This window comes from Globicephala melas, unplaced genomic scaffold, assembly GCF_963455315.2.
Source record: "Globicephala melas unplaced genomic scaffold, mGloMel1.2 SCAFFOLD_99, whole genome shotgun sequence".
Lineage (NCBI taxonomy): Eukaryota > Metazoa > Chordata > Mammalia > Artiodactyla > Delphinidae > Globicephala > Globicephala melas.
In genome coordinates, this window is record NW_027207274.1 from 713,676 (window position 1) to 735,755 (window position 22,080).

The 22,080-nt window shown below is 39.9% G+C and overlaps 1 protein-coding gene across 1 annotated transcript; it reads left to right on the forward strand.

Moving 5' to 3' along the window:
- Window positions 1-276: 276 nt before the first annotated feature.
- Window positions 277-5,407, forward strand: LOC138842537 (uncharacterized; the record flags this gene model as incomplete). The annotated part of the gene is given in 4 exon segments (XM_070044775.1): window positions 277-905; window positions 907-2,792; window positions 2,795-3,197; window positions 3,247-5,407. Coding segments are annotated over 4 exon segments (5,079 nt in total), but the record flags the coding sequence as incomplete, so codon positions are not given.
- Window positions 5,408-22,080: the final 16,673 nt, after the last annotated feature.

Sequence of the window (22,080 nt, forward strand, 5' to 3'; positions counted from 1 at the left end):
TATTATGGAATCTGTATCGGACCTCTGGCTAGGCAGACGTGCTAATAGCCGGCGTCCATGAGCCCTAGGGGACGCCCTGGTGGCTCATCTGGAAGGAGAGGCAAACTCTGTCTCCCCTTCACTCGGTTTCGGCAGTTCCCTTGGTGATAACTGCAATCTGAAGAGGTTTCGGTTTTGAAGCGAGCTCGCGGTGGCCCATGCGTATATGTGTTTCATGGAGTTTTAACTGTTTCTGTATTGTGGTCTATTCTTCTTCTCTGACGGACGACTGTGGGACAAATTGTGACGACTCCTATTTCCCTTACCCTAAGCCATTGGATCGAAGTTCGGGCCAGAGCCCATAATTTTTCGGTAGAGGTGAAGAAAGGAAAGTGGCAGACTTTGTGTGCCTCTGAATGGCCAACATTTCAGATAGGATGGCCCCCCGAAGGATCCTTTTTATTAGACAAGATTAAGCTGCTGAAGTCTAAGATATTTAATATAGATCCCCACGGACATCCAGACCAAGTACCATATGTCTTGGTCTGGGAAGATTTAATTCTCTCCCCACCTCCGTGGGTCCGGCCCTTTGTTTCCTCAACAGGTACGTCCGCGCACACATCAGCAGCGTCGGAGATATTAGCCTTAAAGAAAAACCCCAACACGGAAAAGCTACCCGACGCCCCGGATCCACCGAAGGTGATTTAACCTGACCCGCAGTCCGATTTGCTTCTTTTGGATTCCCCACCCCCTTATCCTCCGGCCCCAAATCCCCTACCACCTAGAGGACCCCCAGCTCCACTGCCCTCGGCACCAAGGGAACCATCCATGATGGAAGAAGAAAGGGGTCCCTCAGCGGGCACTAGGAGCCGGAGGGCTATCTCCCCGGACTCCACTGCCCTACCTCTTAGAGAATATGGCCCCCCCCGACGGCCAAGGGAATAGACCTCTCCAATATTGGCCCTTTTCCTCTGCAGATCTTTATAATTGGAAAATGCATAACCCAACTTTTTCCGAAAATCCACAGGCCCTTACCGCTTTAATAGAATCTCTTGTTTTCTCCCACCAGCCCACATGGGATGATTGTCAGCAGCTGCTTCATACTCTCCTAACGACTGAGGAGAGGCAACGGGTTCTTTTAGAAGCCAGAAAAAATGTATTAGGCGCCAATGGGCAACCTACCCAGCTGCCTAACGAGATTGATGTTGGTTTCCCACTCGTCAGGCCAAACTGGGATTTCAATGCCCCGGAAGGTAGGGAGCGCCTGAAAATGTATCGTCAGGCTCTGGTGGTGGGTCTCCATGGAGCGGCCAGACGGCCCACTAATTTGGCTAAGGTAAGGGAAGTAACTCAGGGGCCCCAGGAATCGCCAACTGTGTTCCTGGAACGTTTAATGGAAGTCTTTAGACGCTTTACCCCTTATGATCCAACTTCGGAGGAACATAGGGCTACTGTAACAATGGCTTTCATTGATCAAGCGGCCCCTGATATTAGGAAGAAATTACAGAGGCTAGATGGCTTGCAGGGATTTTCGCTTCAGGAGTTAGTAAAAGAGGCAGATAAAGTATATAACAAAAGAGAAACAGAGGAAGAGAAGGAAGAAAGAAAGCAGAAAGAGCAGGCAGCCCGTGAAAGAAGACGAGATAAGAGACAAGAGAGGAATTTAAGTAAGATACTGGCCACTGTGGTTGGAGGAAGAAATATAGGGGATAGAAATGGGCAGGAAGGGCGAACGGCAGACAGAAGGCGACCATTAGACAAGGACCAATGTGCCTACTGTAAAGAAAAAGGACATTGGGTGAGAGAATGCCCTAAGAAAAAGAATGGAGGAAGGCCAACCAGAAAAAAAATCTTAACATTGGAAGAAGAAGACTAGGAAAGTCAGGGCTCAAACCCTCTCCCCGAGCCCCGGGTAACTCTTAAAGTGGAGGGGGAACCTGTTCAATTTTTGGTAGATACCGGAGCCTAGCACTCCGTCCTTCTCCACTCAAAAGGTCCTATCTCAGCTAAAAGGTCATGGGTACAAGGAGCCACTGGGAATAAACAATATTCATGGACCACACGAAGGACAGTAGATCTTGGGATTGGACGAGTAACCCATTCATTTTTGATTATTCCGGAATGCCCCTATCCTTTGCTGGGAAGAGATTTACTCTCCAAAGTAGGGGCTCAAATCCACTTTCAGCCAGAAGGTCCCACCATAACTGATAATAAAGGAAGGTTACTTCAAATATTGACTATGAAATTAGAAGATGAATATAAATTATACGAGCAGCCTTCATCCTCACGAGTTAATGTTACAGATTGGGTAACTCGGTTCCCTCAAGCCTGGGCAGAAACTGCCGCAATGGGGATGGCCAAAAATCGGCCCCCGGTGCTAGTGGAACTCAAGGCAACTGCCACCCCAATAACGGTCCGTCAATACCCCATGAGTAGAGAAGCCAAAGACGGTATCCGTCCCCATATACAGAGGCTACTAGACTTGGGCATCTTAATAAGATGTCAGTCAGCATGGAACACCCCTCTCCTGCCGGTAAAGAAACCAGGAACAAATGATTATCGGCCGGTGCAGGATCTACGAGAGGTAAACAAACGGGTGGCAGACCTCCACCCCACAGTTCCAAACCCTTACAACCTCCTGAACACTCTTCCACCTCAACATACGTGGTATACTGTTTTGGACCTTAAAGATGCTTTTTTCTGTTTAAGACTCTCTCCCCTGAGCCAACCCTACTTTGCCTTCGAATGGAAAGATCCAACATCGGGAATGTCTGGTCAGCTGACATGGACACGGCTACCTCAGGGATTTAAGAACTCCCGACCATCTTTGGTGAAGCCCTCCATCAGGATTTGGCATTATATAGAGAATCAAATCTCCAGGTAACATTACTCCAATACGTTGATGATATTTTATTAGCTGCTGAGACCCAAGAAGATTGTATCAAGGGTACTGAAAAACTGTTAACGGAACTTGGAACCCTGGGATATAGAGCCTCAGCCAAGAAAGCACAAATATGCCAACAACAGGTCAGTTACCTGGGGTATCTATTAAAAGGGGGGCAAAGATGGCTCACGGAGAGCAGAAAGGATACGGTGGCCCAAATTCCGGCTCCCAAAAACGCCAGGCAGGTTAGAGAATTTTTGGGGATGGCCGGATTCTGTAGACTATGGATTCCAGGGTTTGCTGAGCTGGCGGCCCCATTGTACCCTCTAACCAAAAACGGCACTCCTTTCGTTTGGGGCGATAAGGAACAACGGGCTTTTGATAAACAGCACTCCTTTCGTTTGGGGCGATAAGGAACAACGGGCTTTTGACCAAATCAAACGAGTTTTACTTTCAGCTCCAGCCCTAGGACTGCCAGATGTAACCAAACCTTTTCATTTATATGTGGCCAAAAATAAGGGCATTGCAAAAGGAGTATTGACTCAGAAATTGGGTCCCTGGAATCGCCCAGTTGCTTATTTGTCAAAAAAATTGGACCCTGTGGCATCAGGATGGCCCACCTGTTTAAAGATAATCGCTGCAGTGGCCGTTCTAGTCAAAGATGCTGACAAACTAACTTTAGGACAAAATCTAACGATAACAGCTCCTCATGCCCTGGAAAATGTAGTCCGTCAACCACCGGATAGGTGGCTAACTAATGCCAGGATGACCCATTACCAAACCCTGTTGCTAAACTCAGATCGCATCAAGTTTGCTCCAGCCACAGGACTCAATCCAGCCACCTTGCTACCTGATCCTGACTTGGAAGGCTCCACCATCATACATGATTGTCAGGAAGTACTGGCCGCAGCACACGGCAGTAGGCCAGATCTGATGGACCTGCACCTCCCTGATGCTGATTTCACCTGGTTCACGGATGGGAGCAGTTTCCTGGAGGAAGGTAAGCGTCGAACTGGGGCAGCCGTGGTAGACGGAAAACAAGTCATATGGGCAGCGGCGCTACCACAAGGGACCTCAGCCCAACGAGCTGAATTAATTGCCCTGACGAGGGCATTAGAAATGGCAGAGAATAAAAAAGTAAACATCTACACAGACAGTAGATATGCGTTTGCTACCGCTCATATCCACGGTGCCATTTACCAACAGAGAGGGCTACTAACTTCAGGTGGCAAAGAAATTAAAAACAAAGACGAAATCATGGCTTTGTTGACTGCACTCATGCTTCCTAATAAAGTCAGTATCATCCACTGCCCTGGACATCAAAAAGGAAATACCCCAATAATTAGGGGAAATAATATGGCTGACCAAGTGGCCCGAGAAATAGCATCGGGAGAAGTCATTCTAGGACTGTCAGATAAAGTTCCTGAAAAACCAGGCCGCGATGAAGAAATCATCCCGGCCACAACAAAAGGAACTTTGTCCCCTCAGCAAGCAGAATCCATGTTACAACAGATGCACAGATGGACACATTTGGGGACTAAAAAGATGGTAGCCTTGTTACAAAAAGCCGGGTACGAAACCCCTGGAATGACAAAATTAGCTGAACAAATTGTGCAGGAATGCGTCCCATGTCAACAGGTAAATGCTCACAAAGGGAAACTTGAAACTGGAAAGAGACTCAGGGGGGACCGCCCAGGAACTTACTGGGAGGTGGACTTTACCGAAGTGCGTCCTGGAAGGTACGGTAATAAATACCTTTTAGTTTTTGTAGACACTTTTTCAGGATGGATAGAGGCTTTCCCAACAAAGAAAGAAACAGCTGCTGTAGTAGCCAAGAAGATTTTAGAAGAAATTTTTCCTCGATTTGGAGCACCAAAGGTAATAGGGTCTGATAATGGTCCAGCCTTCGTCGCCCAGGTAAGTCAGGATGTGGCCAGATATTTGGGGACTGATTGGAAATTACATTGTGCATATAGACCCCAGAGTTCAGGTCAGGTAGAAAGAATGAATAGAACTCTAAAAGAGACCCTAACCAAATTGTCTTTGGAGACTGGCGGTACAGATTGGACGGTGCTCCTTCCTTTAGCCCTGTTCCGGGTTAGGAATACACCTTCCCGGTACCATCTTACTCCTTTTGAGGTGCTATATGGGGCCCCACCTCCCCTTCTCACCTTAGGAGAAGAAATAAAACCAGACTGTCAAAATAACACTGACTTGTATGCTAGGCTATTGGGACTCCAACTGGTCCAAAAGGAGATATGGTCCCAACTCGCCGAGGCCTACCAACCGGGAACACCGGGAGAAACTCATCCTTTCCAAGTCGGAGACTCCGTATACGTCCGTCGGCATCGAACCCAGACGTTGGAACCTCGATGGAAAGGACCATACACCGTCCTCCTAACCACCCCAACGGCCATAAAAGTGGACGGCATCGCTGCCTGGATCCATGCTTCACACGTGAAAGCTGCACCAGCGGCGGCATCATCAGGATGGCAGGCCCAAAGAACAGACAACCCGCTCAAACTCAAGCTTCTACGAACCTAAGACTTATAATTTTGGTTTTACTGCCTTTACTGACTGTAAGTAATTTTAGCCCTCACCTGTCCCAACGTCTAACTTGGCAGGTAATTTCTCAAACTGGAGATATAACCTGGTCCATTAGCCATACTGCCCCTCCCTGGACCTGGTGGCCAGACCTTTTTCCTGATGTCTGTAAACTGGCCATAGGAGCTCCCTATTGGGATCTAGAGAGTTATTATGATCAGCATAATGCTCCGTCCCAACTTCTAACTAAAGCTGATTACTCCGGAGAGGGTTGTAAAAACCAGGTCCGAAGAAGCTGGCTCAGAACCCTCTCCTTCTATGTATGCCCCGGGTTCCATTGCACCCGATCCCTGAATTATAAATGTGGGGGAACTGAAAATTTATATTGCCAAAACTGGGGATGTGAAACCACAGGAGATACTTATTGGAGACCCACCTCAACTTGGGATTTTATTACAGTAACAGCCAACTACACTCATACTTCTTATAGGGGTCCCCGACCCGTCGCCCCCGAATGTTCAGGATGGTGCCACCCCCTCAAAATTTCCTTTAGTAATCCTGGAAAAAGAGATAAAAAATGGGTAAATGGCCACTCATGGGGCATTAGATTTTACAAGAATGGATATGATTTGGGAATATTAATGACCCTTAAGCTAAAGATTGAGACTCCTGCTCCTATATCAATAGGCCCAAATCCCGTACTTGGCCCCCCTTTGCTTCCCCCGGCCCCTTCAACTACGTCAACAAAGAATGAGACTAATGAAACCTCTGGATCCAAAGAACCCACAGTTAAGCCTGGGACTCCTCAGGATAGGATGCTTTCTTTGGTGCAGGCAGCCTTTACGGTCCTTAATGCTACAAACCCGGAGGCTACAAAATCATGTTGGCTCTGTTATGCTGCCCCTCCCCCTTATTATGATGCTATAGGATATAGTTCTAATTATACTAATGTCAGCTCCCCGGACCATTGTCGATGGAAACAGAAAGGGAACAGTAAATTAACTCTGTCTTCGGTTTCTGGAAATGGTACTTGTATAGGAACACCTCCCCAGTCCCATCGACACCTTTGTCGTGATTTCAGGCTCGGGATATCTTGTACCTCCCCAAGATAGATGGTGGGCATGTAACACGGGGCTAACCCCTTGGGTCTCTCTAGAGGTTCTCAACAATTCAGCTGATTTTTGTGTGCTAGTGCAATTAGTTCCTAGACTTATCTATCATTCAGATTCGTCCTTCTTAGATGAATACGAGGGAAAAACAAGAAGGAAGAGAGAACCTGTAACCCTCACATTGGCTGTCCTTCTAGGACTAGGAATATCTGCCGGGATTGGAACAGGAACCACAGCCCTCATACAACAACCCCAGTATTATGCAAGTTTAAGACAGGCTGTAGACATCGACCTTCGAGCATTAGAAAGTTCCATAACTCAACTAAAGGAATCACTCACCTCACTTTCAGAAATGGTGTTGCAGAATAGAAGAGGCCTAGATTTGCTGTTTCTTAAAGAAGGGGGATTATGCGCCGCTCTAAAAGAAGAATGTTGCTTTTATATTGATCATTCAGGAACCATTACCAAAACCATGGATAAACTCAGGGAACACTTAGATAAAAGGCAAAGGGAGAGAGAAAACGAAAAAGGATGGTTTCAATCATGGTTTGATAAGTCCCCCTGGTTTACCACCTTAATCTCTACTCTGTTGGGACCTCTTATTATTTTATTGTTGATTTTAACTTTTGGACCATGTGTTCTAAATCGCTTGATAGCATTTATTAGAGAACGTATCAGTACTGTACAAGTTCTAATGTTAAGACAACAGTACCAAAGTTTACGAACAGAAGGTTGAGATTCCATGATTGGAATCAATAGTCACAAGAAAAAGGGGGAAATGTGGGACTCGAGGGACATTGTTCCAGCTAATGATTAAGAACTCTCCAGACAATAGGGGCTTCTTAGACAATGGGTGAATTTCCAGGATGTCCGGCCCCCTTCCGAGAAGGAGAGAGATAAACAAAAAAGGTGTCTGTCAAAGACCAATCAGGAAGCTGGGGAGAAGGAGGGAGATAAACAAAATGTAAAAAAGGTGTCTGTCAAAGACCAATCAGGCAGCTGGGGACAAGTTCCCTCTCTGGTCCGAGCCTAAGCCGGGACCAATCAGCAGGAGAACACAACCAAATCTATAATTTACATACGGGGAAGTGGGAACCTATAAAACTGACATATTCGCGCCCAAAATGGTTCCTTCTTCGACCTCCTGCGTGAGGACCAAGGAACCCCGGTGCACCGGCCTTCAATAAACCTCTTGCGTTTTGCATCGATTTCCGACTCTTGTTGTTTCCTGGGCGAGTCGAAACTCCTAGGAGACCGCGCAGGTCTAACAATATAATTCCTTCTTTGTTTTCTCCTCTTAGTTTTTTGCTTGCTTTGCTATATTTGAACAAAACTGTTTTCTATTGACTTATTACTTACACATGTCATACAGTTTGTAATGATTTCCTGTGAATTTAAAATATACATTGTTATATCTTTAATTAATAGACCTTTAGTTAACCAGTTTCTACCTATAGGTGATATGTTGTTTCACCTGTCATATAAGGTCTTTAAAACTGGCCTTAAAATGCCCTAAGGCCAACATTGTCACTGTTTTTTTAGCTAAAGACTTTTGTCTTGTGGTGGAAATAAAGGGGAAGCATCAGGATGCATATACTTGTCCCACCCACATGGCTGTGTTCCCCTCTCCAGTCTGCACCACTAATAAGCATTTCTAGTTGATCTTTCAGACCTTTACTGTGAGAGACCAATGGATTTAATGAAGAAAGAGTCCTCCAGGGCACGCAGACTCCCCCAGTTTCTTCAGTGCAGGGTTGTTTCACATGGCATTCCCAGCCTGTAATTAACCTTCCTCAAATGTCTGTCCTTCTAACTAAATTCTTCTTACCAGCTTCCTGCTGTGTCTACCAATTTTGTTTACTTTTGTGTTGTTTTAAGAACTTGTTTTATCTGTATGTAACAGTACTATTGTAACAGTGAAGAGCTAAATTGGACTCCAGGTTAGATCTGTTTCTTTGAATTTAACCTTTGCTTTTCGTTGCTTTTATTATTATATCATACATAATGGCCTGCCTCAAGGAACACTGCCCCTCTGCCTGAATGTTAAACTAAACTGCCTTTGTTCAGCTCACAGGGAGCCGATCTGACCCTGCCCACTTGTGAATAGCTGCAGATAAAGAAGAAATTAACACATCTCTTCCTATTTTGCAAGATAAATGGCCTTTTGTACTTTACTTCTTCACCTTCTCTCCCTCTCTGTTCTGTACAAGAAACTGGCATCCAGACCCCGATAAGATGGTTTTTCTGGGAACCCTAGTGCGACATCTTCTCGGTCTGCCGGCTTTCTGAATGAAATCTCTCTTCCTTGCCTCACCACTTCCTGTCCCGATTTATTGGCCTGTCGTGCGGCGAGCGCGGCGAGCAGAGCGAGCTTGGACTCGGTAACACTAGTGCATTATTTGGAACATTAGTTACCTCTTAGATGTCATTTTCTAAGAAAGACAGCGTCACATCTAACTCTAACAAATTGTAAATTCTTAAGTATGTCTTAACTGCTAGAATTTTCTATTTTCTATTTCTTATTCCACTTTTTAGAGTATTTCCCTCATTCACAAGTGTGTTATATTGTGCAAGTTTTACACACTTGTGATGTTTCTCTGTTCTTGTTTATCATAATTTTTAGGGATATAAAGCAAACCCCTTGATTTTTAAAGCATTTTTACCGTAAATTCTATTTTGACTGAGATTTACATTGAAAATCTTGTTTTAATCTTGCTTAAAATTTCCAGGTCTATAAATGGAGATACTTTTAAATGTCTTAAATTTTGGTTTTGATTTGTCTACTATAGATAATATAGTGATAGAATTTTAAGTAGTCAGTCTAGGAAAATTTGTCTTTTAATGCAAGTTTTATATCAATTCACAATTATTATGATCCATAATATACTTCATCTTATGTCTGGTTTTCATTGACATTCTTTTGCTTTTTCCCTTGTTTCTGCATTTTCTTGTATTCCAATTTAAAAACTTTTCTAGAAATAGTTTGTATTTTATATTTATGGTTCTTATTTTTCTCTAATACTTAAAAATATCTATCCTCTCTTTATAAGTGGTACATGTGAAACCGAGCAGGGCCCTTTTGAGGCTCCCGGGCACGGAGGTGTCTTTTTTGTCCCCTATTTCCTGTCGGCGAGACTCCAGCCTCCTTGACCTTCCCTGAGTTCCAAAGGGCAGATTCAAACAGTTGCTAATCAAGGGAGGAGGAGCCAAAAAACCACTTGAGGCAAGATTAAAGGGAGCAGAAAAGCTCATCTAGATTAGGAGACCTGCCACTGAGACCCTGCACACACCCTAATCTTGTCAGCAACCCCACCCTTGGGAAGCATTGTTATAAAACTCCTTATCAAATCCTCCTGGGTGGGGACACACAGTTTTTTGAAGCAGAAAGCCCCCTGTGTCCCCCTTTGCCTGGCAAAGTTATAAAGCTATCCTCTTCTATCTTATCCAAAGCTCTGTCTCCGAGGTTTGATTCGGCACTGGTGTACAGAGAAGCTGAGCTTTCGACATCACAGGTAACTGAAATGACCGTATCTAATTGTAAAACAACTTTAACTGCAGCATGAACATCTATGTATATATCCCTGGTAAAACAAACAAATAACAAAAATATCACTATGCATAACTTCTCCTATAACATAGCAATACATTTTGCATGGAATTTCTTGATCCTTCTCCCCTCCCTACCTCTAAACCCAAGGGTTGGTCCTACCATCTAAAATATCTCTTCTTGTTTATAAGTTTTTATATATACAAACAAAAACAGCAAACAACATGAACGTTCTTAAATGGTAAAAATGCGGAATAAATGATAGTACATATAAATACAGAAATATTACCGTTTTTATATGTGACTTGTATGTCCATCCTCACACGATATCTTGATTGATGTTTAAGTGGGAAATGCGGGTTTCAGAGTACTGTGCATAGTTTGCTTCCATTCTTTATAGAAGTAAACAGCAAACACATCTACATATGTGTTTGTGTGTATGTATGTTTTTGTATGGGTGCGTGGTATTGAAGCCGAATCCAGCCTCTGTACCCTGACACCGAATTGAATCTCAGAGACAGAGTTTTGGGTGAAGTAGAAAAGAATAGCTTTATTACTTTGCCAGGCAAAGGGGGACACAGCGATATAATGTCCTCAAAACTGTGTGTCCAAAAAGGGAGGGGGTGTTGTGAAGAGTCTTATAGTCAAGGGGGCAGGGTTGCTGATAAGGATCGGGCTGTGCATTCCTTCAATCCAAATATCATCTGGCATCAGGTGGTGATGGGCAAACTGTTACCTTCTCTGGAATGAAGAGTGCTTCATCAAGTAGTTAACATCTTCCATTTGGTGAGGGTTTTAGTTCTGCAGAAGAGCTCAAAGATATTGTTATGAATATCCTTTGCGGGGGTGGGGTGGGGGTGGGGGGGGACCAGGACCCTGCCCTCAAGGCTGTACTATTGTTTCTAGACTGCTCCTCCCTTGTCTCTGCATCCCCCACCCCCTCTCCTGATTAGCAACTGTTTGAACCTGGCCTTTGGAACTCAGAGAAGGGGGTACAGAAAGGCTTTTGTGCCCAGGAGCCCCATAGGGTCCTGCTGGGTTTCAGTATCTTTTTAAATTCATGAGGAAAGATGCAATAAATTATATATATAAAAAAAAACTCATTGCTTGAAGGAGCTAGAAAATGTTTTATGTCTGTGATTGCATTGAACTTGTATTATTTTGCAATACAAATATTTAGTACTTAAATTGCATTACATTCCAAAGTAGTGTTGTCAAAAAGTATTTATGTTTTAGTCAGTTTTCTCCAGAAAAACAGAGCCTGCAGCAGATATAAAGATATGCAGAGAGAATTTTTTTATGAAGGTGACGTGATTATGGGGGCTGAGAAGTTCCGCGATCTGTAGTTGGCTTGCTGGAGGCCCAGAACACTGGTGACGTAGTTCCTCTTCAAACCCAAAGGCTAAGTGGAGGGGAGCCAATGGCGTAGGTCCCAGTCTGAGTCTGAAGGCCTGAGAACCGAAAGCATTGATATCTAAGGGCAGAAGAGGGACCTCCTGGCTCCAACAGAGAGTAAATTCACACTTCCTCTGCCTTCTTGTTCTATTCAGACCCTCAGTGGATTGCGTGATGCCCCCCTCCATTGGTGAGGGCCATCTTCTTGACTCAGTCTACTGATTCAGATGCTAATCTCTTCCAGAAACACCCTCACAGACATACCCAGAAATAATGTTTCACAAGGTATCTGGGCATCCCTCAGCCCAGTCAAGCAAGTTGACACATAAAATTATCTATCACAATTTAGCATAAGCTGTGTTTTGCTATTTACATATATATGTACATACATATATAGTTTTTTTATATATAAATTTATTTTCAGTTTTACTGACCTTATCTGTGTGATTAATTTTCTTTTTCTGAAAAAAATATGTATGTACTTTATTTTTTAATTTTTATATTTCTTCAATATATTTGTTTTTTTATACTTGCATAATTAGTTACAGAGTTGTTTTTGCAATATCTTTTTTTTGACCACACTTGCACACGTCGCTATATTGTTTTGGAGAATGGGGTCATCTCTCAGTACATGTTTTATTACCTCATCAGATAATAAAGAAAATGTGACTTTTAAAGTGTAAATATTCCTTTTCTCTAGGAGTTTGTAGCAATTTATTATTATTTTGTTTGTTCATTAATTTTGTCTGAATGTTTCAGATGAAAGCATCATCAATCTTAACAGGGTTTTTGGGGTTGTTTTTAATTCAGTGATATGTTGTACTATTTATTTATCTAAATACATTTTTCTCTTATATTCTCTCTATCCCTTAGTAGGATATATGTTACTGAGGTTGCATATGCACTTATTTTAAATTCCTAAGCTCCCTTAAAGAAAAGTTTCATATTCATATTTTTCAGGAATGCTATCTTCTCAAACATTACTAAGCATATTTATTAAGTTATTTGTGTTTATTTTCCCATTAATTTCTTTCCTTAATAGATAGTTCTTTCATTAGCTCCAGTTCTTTCATTAGCTCAACTATGTCCAAGTGTTCCTCTTCTATGTTCCCCTCAGATAGTTGGTCATTATGGATTTTTCTGTGTAAATTTATAACAGTAGTTAGCATTGATCAATAGTAGTTGTTTAAGTGGCTTCTTTTTTTTCACTCAGCACAACACTAAACATTTTTCTTTTCCAAACAGCAGATGCACTTTTACTTTATGTGATTTCTAGCTGTGGTTGTAATTATGAACTTGAGTCTGGTCTGGTTTATCTGTTGAACAGGAAGAAATAGCCTTTTCTATGGTGATGACCAGAAGTTTTCCTCAGCACACCTCTCAGCTTCTCCTTCCAGCTTCAACACTTTGGGAACCTGCCATACTTGATCTCTTTGGAGACGTATTCTGGGACAAATCCTCTAGATACAGAAAATGTTAAGAGGTAACTGGCACAGAATTAACAGTTAACAGAACTAACAGGACAGTCTTCTCTAGTTTCCCATATATTTCTTGACCTGATGCATTTAAGGACGTTTGAAATCACATTATTTTGAAGTGTCTTAATTTTGCTTATATTGGGTTGTGGAAGTTTCAGATTAGGTTTATCCTCTCAAGGCAATCTGATCTTGTTGGCTCTGTATCCTTCAGAAATAACTGAACAATTGATTCTTACTAGGGACTTTTCATGGTTTTTCAGGACCTCCAAGTCTTTAACTGTTTATTTACTATATTTTGTGATTTCTATAATCTCAATGGGATTTTTGAAGGAAGAAGAGATTAAAACATGCCCTTAGTCAGCCATTTTGAAACCCCAAGTCTCTCTTTTTTTTTAGGTAATATCACAGTGAGGGAAGAGAAAAAACAGTTAATAACAATCAGAGTTTAATACAGAGTACGGTTCTATGAGTTATACATGGACATATAAACAGCAGTTGAAATCTAATCCCTATTAGAAGGAAATGCACATTCTTAAATGTGATTATTTTAACTTCATTATGATTAATTTTAATAAAATTACATTAGGTTTTCTGGAATCCAGTTTATCATTAATTAAAATGAAAGGTATGATTAATACATCCACATTAAAAGTGTTTTTAAAAATTAAGCAAGAAAAAATACACTAATAAAGTAAATGTGAATTTTATTAGTAAATAAGGAAAGTTAATTGGTTTGAAATAATTAGAAATAGACATATCCTAGATTTAAATTGGGTGTAGAATAGAAATCCCACAGAGAATGTAACTTTAATTCAAAAGGTAATACAGTGAGTTTTACAAATCATAACTTGAGTGTGGGTGGAAAATCACCTCAGTTTCTTTTTTTGTTTTTGTTCTTTTTTTGCGGTACACGGGCCTCTCACTGTTGTGGCCTCTCCCGTTGCGGAGCACAGGCTCTGGACGCGCAGGCTCAGCGGCCATGGCTCACGGGCCCAGCCGCTCCACGGCATGTGGGATGTTCCCGGACCGGGGCACGAACCCGTGTCCCCTGCATCGGCAGGCAGGCTGTCAACCACTGCGCCACCAGGGAAGCCCTCGGTTTCTTTTTAAAGTGTGCATTCCTGGTGCTCATTTCCAAATATCCTAATGAGATTCACAAGAAACTAAATTCCTAACAAGAATCCCCAGGTAATTCTAATGAGAGACACTGTTCCAAGAGAGTATGTACTCATTTTACCACTCAATAAAAGAGCTCAACAGAAATAGTTAATCAGATTTGATAATGCTGCAGCAATGCTAACTATGAGAGTAATAGTAATAATAACAATTACAAGAGCAAACAAATAGCTTTATAGTTGTCAGTCTGCTATGAACTTTCTTTTAATGGTTTCTACTAATCCTTATAAAAATCTGAGTTCCAAAAAAAAAAAAAAATCTGAGTTCCTACAAATTAAGTTTATACTTCTGATAAAGAATTTAGTCTAAGAAAAGAGAAGCTATTTGTCTATGTCCTGTAAGTAGCAAGCATCAGCACTCTCTGACAACAGAGACTTCTCCCATAATCCTCCCTGCTAGACACTTCTATTTAAAATCATAATTTTAATAGTGCAAGTTGAAAACAACATATATTTATATAATTACTATGTACCATGTTAATGTATCACATGACTAATAGAAAGACACCTTTCTGATGTTGATTCTTCCCATACAAGAACAAGGTATTTACTTCCATTAGTCATATCTTTTTTGAAGACTCTCCAAAATGCTTCACTATTTTATCTATTGAATTTCTAAAATGTATTGAATGAGTTATTTCTAAATATGTAAATTTTTATTCTATTGCAACAGAGTTTTTTTTTTCTTTCTATGATGTTTCTTATCAATTTTTATTAGGAGAAGTAATTTTGGTATATGATTAGATCACCAATTTAACACATTGCTTATTTTAATTTTTTGTTACATTACTAAAATTTTCTAGGTAATGTATCTGTAAATTGTTAAAATTTTATACCACTTATGCCTCTCATATAATCATATGATAATTAAAAAAATGTATATTAATCAAGAACTGTGTCAAGCACTGCATTGAGTGTTGGAGTGAAAAAAACAAAAAGCAAAACCTTGCCTCATTAAACTTACAATTTACTGGTAATCTCAGGCATTTGCCAAATAATCATACAGAAATATAATTCCAAATTGGATAGGTTCCATTAAGAAAATACAGAAAGTTTTTTTTCAATAAATTTATTATTTTATTTATTTATTTTTGGCTGCATTGGGTATTCGTTGCTGCACACAGGCTTTCTCTAGTTGCACACAGGCTTTCTGTAGTTGTGGCGAGCGGGGACTACTCTTTGTTGCGGTGCGAGGGCTTCTCATTGCAGTGGCTTCTCTTGTTGTGGGGCACAGGCTCTAGGAACGCGGGCTTCAGTAGTTGTGGCTTGCGGGCTCTAGAACGCAGGCTCAGTAGTTGTGGTACACAGGTTTATTTGCTCCGCATGTGGGGTCTTCCCGAACCAGGGCTCAAACCCTTGTCCCCTGTATTGGCAGGCAGACTCTTAACCACTGTGCCACCAGGGAAACCCAAGAAAATACAGAAAGCTTTTAATGTATGCCACGGGGCATGTGATTAGCAGTTCAGATTTTAGAGAAATGCTGCAGTTAACTAGAAGTGTTACGGAATATTATTTTACATGGGTGGCACTATTTGAAAGCTCCAGGCATGAGGGAAAACAGGGCACAATGGAGAGCCTAGGGCCTGGTGACTGAGGCAGAGACCACAAAGGGGAATGAGATAGGAGAGTGTATTATCTACTGCTGTGTAAGAAATTACCTAATTTTAATGGTTTCTAACAATAAAAATGTATTTTCTAAGTTTTTGAGAGTCAGGGATCAGAGTGTGACTTAGTTAAGTGCCTTTGTCTAACATCAATACTGAAATTATAGTCCGTAGGCCACCTGGGGCTCTGGTCACACCTATAGACTCAAAGTGAGGAGGGATAAATCCAGTTACAAGTCCATTCATGTGGTTGTTGGCAAGTCTCTGTCCCTCGACACATGAGCCTCCTACAGGGCTGCTCGACAAGGTGGCCTAACATGGTGATCAAATCCAAGAAAGCATGAGAGAAAGCAGCCAAGATGGAAGCCAGTCTTTTTACAGCCTAATCTTGGAAATGACAAGTCACCCCTTCTGCTATTCTATGTTACAAAGGACTCCATAAGTCCAGCCTCCACCACCCACAGCCCCTCCCTCCACGACCCACACCACCACACACACACATGCACACTCCATCCTTCCGATCTTCTCCATCTCACTGTCTATTGTTTCTGTTCCCAGGGTGACCATAAGCTGGGGCTGAACCATAAAAATGTTCACGTACGCACAAGCTGACAGTGCTTTGCAAAACGCCCATACTGTGCCCCTCTTACTCCCTGTCTGACGACTTCTTTGTTTGAGCTGTTACAGGACCTCTTTTGGCACATTCCTTTGCACAACCTGAAAGTATGTGGGAGTTAATGTCCCAAGGGATAAACTTTGAAAAGTAGGATTCAGTAATTTGTGGGTAAATTCAGTCTTATTTATCCTTTCCAATAGAAGGACCCAAAATGAAGCTAGTATGGATTTTTGAGAGTAATCATGGTATTCTGCAATTTGTCTTACTTAGTGGTAGGCAGTTCAATAATCTATACTTGTATCATCTCTCCCTTCTTCCTTGCCACTTTGTCTTTCACTTCTGCTCCCTAGAAATGAACATAACTCCTCTGCCTCAGGCTCAGCTTTCTGGAAAGACTAAGCTACCAGTTTGTACTTAGAATGCTAATCTTCAAGGTGGAATTTCGGAACTGAATTTTACCCTCAACTGAAAGCAATAAGAACACCACAATCACTAAAGATTTTATGTGTCATTTGGATGAGGTATAGGTGGAAGGTGAAGAGTTCAGATTTATAATGGCTAAGGCACTTGAGCAGTATGACAGCAAAAAATAATTATAAGAACTGTGAAGTGGGTTGGCTTTTTATAAACTGCTAACCATAAGAATGTACTGTAAACCGTTGTTATTTTTAACCCAAATTTTAGTATAAAAATATGTGACCTTCAAAAATTAGAAGTTTGCATTCCTATATCCCTTACCTAGAGTTTCCAGGTTTCATTATTTGCTATATATCCTTTATCTCTCACCCTCGGTCTACCTAAACATACACTCACAACAATACACATTTTGATTACATATTTATCAATTATTTAAAACTAAGTTTCTGATACTTCACACAAATATTTTAGCTTGTATTTCATTTTTTTTTTAAGATATTTTATCTAATTGTAATGTAATTATCACATCCAGAAAATTTAAGCCTGATATACAAAATGTTCTTTAATATTTATGTCATGTGTTCAATATAACAATTTTCCCCAAATATGCCACTGAATATTTTTCTAGTTGTTTTTATTTCTTAGTTCTGATCCAAGATCTAATAAAAGATCACATATTGAATTTCTGGTCATCTAGAACAACCCATATTCCTTTTATTTTTATAACGACGTTTTCACAGTTGTGACTGAGAATTTTCTTCACTTACTTCCAAATACCAGGAATGAACTTGACTAAGGGCTCCAAATCCACCACTCTGAATTCCAACTCTGTGATAACACTGAGGTCACAGGCTATCTACGGGACTCCTCTTAGAGCCGATGTTGCCAGTAACAATGTCCCTTTATTTTCCATTCTTGATATTGAAATTTTTCATTCTTATAGGAAGCTCTTCTCCCTTTTTTCTTGGTCACTGTAACTAGAAGTTTGTGAATTTTATTGAACTTTTCAAAGAATATGCTTTTATTTGCATTGATTTTTTTTTTATTTTTCTATTTTCAATTTCATTAATTTCTTCTCCATTCTTTATTACTTCTTTCTACTTGCTTTGGGTTTAGTTTTCTCTATTTTTCTTTAAAAATTTCTTAAGATGGGGCTTCCCTGGTGGCGCAGTGGTTGAGAGTCTGCCTGCTGATGCAGGGGACACGGGTTCGTGCCCTGGTCCGGGAAGATCCCACATGCCGCGGAGCGGCTGGGCCCGTGAGCCATGACCACTGAGCCTGCGCGTCCAGAGCCTGTGCTCTGCAACGGGAGAGGCCACAACAGTGAGAGGCCCGCGTACCACAAAAAAAAAAAGAAAAAATTTCTTAAGATGAAAAATTAAATTATTGATCTGAGTCACTTCTTCTTTCCTAATATAAGTATTCAATACTATAAATGACCCTGAAAGCACTGCTATAGCTGTATCCCTCATATTTTGATGTGTTGTATTTTTATCTGTATTTCATACAGACTGTTTTTTCATTGGTTTTAGACTTCCCCTTTAACCCTGGGTTATTTAGAAATGAGATGTTTAATATCTAAAGATTTGAGAATTTTTTAGATTTATTCCTGTTTGACTTATAGCTAAATTCTATTATGCTATTAAAATGTAGCTATGATTTCTACTCTTTTAAATTGTTTGAGATATTTTTATTGGCTTATTATATGGTCTATCTTGTTGAGTATTCATATGTCTTTGAAAATAATGTGTATTCTACTGTTGGGTGAATTGTTCTATAAATGTCAATTAGGACTATTTTTGTTGATAGTGTTCAAATCTTCTATACTCTTACTGTCTTTCTGCCTATTTGTTCTATCAATTACTGGGAAAGGATTTTTGATGTCTCAATTATAATTTTAGAACTGCCAACTTGTTTTACTAACTTCCATTTTTGTCTCATTTATTTTGATGCTCTGTTATCAGTAATATATATATATATATTTATGGTCATTATGTCTTATTGGAGAATTGACCCTTAATGATGATATACTGTCCCATTTTATTCTGGATAGTATTCCTTGTTCCGAAGCTGGCTTTTTCTGATATTAACATAGCTATTCAAGGTTTTGGGGGCTATTTTCATGACATGTCTTTCTCCATCTTTTTACTTTTAACTTATCTTTATCAGTATATATTAACTGCATTTCTAATAGACACAGTAGAATTGGATCTTGCTGTCTGATCCAATCTGACAATTGCATTCTTAAGAAAGTTATATTTAAGCCATTCATAAGTAACGTGATTACGGATGTCGTTGGATAAAAACTTTACTAAATCGCTAGCTGTTTTGTATTTATTTAATTTATTATATACTCTTGCTCTGCCTTCTTTTGCATTAAATAAACATTATATAGTATATCATTTTACCTCCACTATTGACTTATTACTTATACATCTCTTATAAAGTTTGTAGTAATTTCCTGCTAATTTAAAATATACATTGTTATATCTTTAATGAATATACCTTTAATTAATCAGGTTCTACCCTCAAATGATTGTTTCACCTATCATGTAAGCTCGTTAAAACTGGCCTTAATATACCCTAAGGCCAGTAGTGTCACTGTTCTTTCTGATTAAAACTTTTGTCTTGTGGAAATAAAGAGGAAGCATCAGGATGCATATACTTGTCCCACCCACATGACTGTGTTCCCCTCTCCGGTCTGTATCACCATAGACACTTCTTAGTTGATTTTTTAGACCCTTTGCTGTGAGAGGCCAATGGGGTTCATGAAGAAAGAGTCCTTCAGGGCATGCAGACTCCTCCAGTTTCTTCAGTGCAGTGTTGTTTCACATGGCATTGCCAGCCTGCAATCATCCTTCTTCAAGTATCTGCTCTTCTAGCATCTTACCAATTTTGTTTTGTGTTGTTTTAAGAACGTGTTTTTTTCTGTATATAGCAGTACTATTGTATTATTTGGAACATTAGTCTTCTCTTAGATGTCACTTTCTAAGAAAGACAACTTCACATCTGACTCTGACAAACTGTAAATTCTTAAGTATGTATTACCTGCTTGAATTGTCATGTAATAGTAAATGTTACACTGAAAATATTTTATGATGAAAGATCTTTGGAATAAAATACCCTTGGAATATTGTAAACAAAGTTTTAACATATTAAACAGGGAAATTTTTAAACAGAAGTACTTAGTAAGTTTCTCACAACTTGACATAACCTTAAATACATACCTTACTTAGAATGATTGCTTCTATCATAGAACAGTCCTATGCTGAGATCTATACCATTATTGAAATAGCTGAAAATCAATGTGTTATTGGGAGATATATAGCCAGGTGTGTATTCACATTGTCAGTATGCTTTATAATAAATGCTCAAGGACTTAAAATTATTATAGCTAAGTGATTTGCCCTTGACATTCAGGGATTACTGTTATGTATTTTGATTCTTGCATTTTATATAATAGTAAGTTCATTTGGTTCAGAGCCCTAAATGTTTCCAAATGACTACAATTTTTTCAATGCCAGCAGTTTGGAAAATAATTGCTTTGAATCTCATTTTTTTTTATTACCCATCATCTACACTATGCCACCCAGACAAGAGAACAGTGAAGTAAAAACACATTGTTGATTTTTTTGTTACATTACAAAGTCTTCCCATTAACGTATATTGATAGGGAGTTTTTTTAAGTGCAAGGACTAAGATCACTGAAAGTACAAAATAACATGCCTTAAATTTTGTTGTTTCTGGTAGATAGGCTCTGCTATAGAAATGCTGATTTGAAGGATAGTCACAAAAAGTCACAAAATCAGATATGTAAATTTTACATGGATTAGAATATATTAGCTCAAATTTAACTTAATCCTAATTTTAGAAAAGCTACAGAACTTAACAGATAGTCAAGTTAAAAGCTTATTATAATTTGTGATAAGACAAAAGATCATATATTTATACCATTCCACACTTCACAATATATAGGGCATGGAATTTCTAACACTCTTGATGTCTTTGGCTTAATCCCATAAAGTTAACATTAAAAACTTCAATATTTTTTGAGAAAGATTAACAGTTTAAACAAATATTACATATGGTTTAGGATTTACTAAATGAAAATTGAAATTCCATTCTGAAATTTAGTGATTATTGATTTCTTCAATCCACATAAAATTAATTTCAGGACACCAAGGCACAGTTTGGTCAGATGAGCACAAATTTCCTTATTTTCTCTGTTCAATGTTAGACAAGAAATATTCAAATATAAACCATACTATCCTCTGTCTGATGATAGTGTCAGATACAATGGTGTTCATCAACCCAATCTATTCAGCCCCACTGTTTTCCTAGTCTTCTTTCATCTAAGGAAAGCAATGTAGCATGGTTCCAACAATTAGATGGAAACAAGTCACTGAGTTGAGCTTTGGAGAATGTTTTGAAGAATGGTGAGGCTCCATAGGCAGGCAGTTATGCTTTTGCCCTTAGGCACTTTATGTTTTTTCCACCCTTCTTCTTTATGCTTGGAATAATGGCAGGTTGTTAGAAGATTATCAACCATACTATGAATGGGAGAATGGAATCCACATGCTAAAAATGGCGAAGCAGGAAGATAGAATGTACCTGAGCCTTCAATGACATTGGTCAGAAGCTGCATGTTTAAGAAAAACTTATAACAGCAACAAAACAACTAAGAGAGAAGAGGAGGATGAGAGAGAATGAGAGAGAGAGAGAGAGAGACTCAGAATGAAGAATGTTCTTTTATGTTTTTCTCCCTTGTTTGTACTCTTTCTTTGAAAAAGAAAACCATCATAGGATAAAGTGCTAAAAAAGTTCTCACTATTTACTTAGTTAACTTATTCAATATACTTTCCAGAAGAAAAAAAAAATCATTACATGAAGTGGTTGACAGAATTGTAAAAATATCTCCCCAAGATTTTTTGTTTCCTAGCTGTTCAGTAAAGCACTGATACAGGTACTGCTGAGAAGAGACTTTCACATGGAATTAAGGTTACTAATCAATTGCTTTATATTAGGAAGGTTATCCTGGATTACCTGAGTGGACCTAATGTAATCATATGAGCCCTTAAAAGCTAAAGAGGAAGACAGAATCATCAGTCAAAGAGATGAAGCTTGAGTGACTTGAGGCATGAAAGGGACTTGACCCACTCTTGTTGGTTTGAAGATGGAGGAATGCGGCCAGGAGTCAAGGAAGGCTAGCAGCCTCTAGAAGCTGAGAAAGATCCCTAATGTCTAGCCAACCGGCAATACCAGCAAGAAAACAGGGACCTTAGCCCTACAACCACAAGGAAGTGAATCCTACCAATCACTCACACAAGCCAGG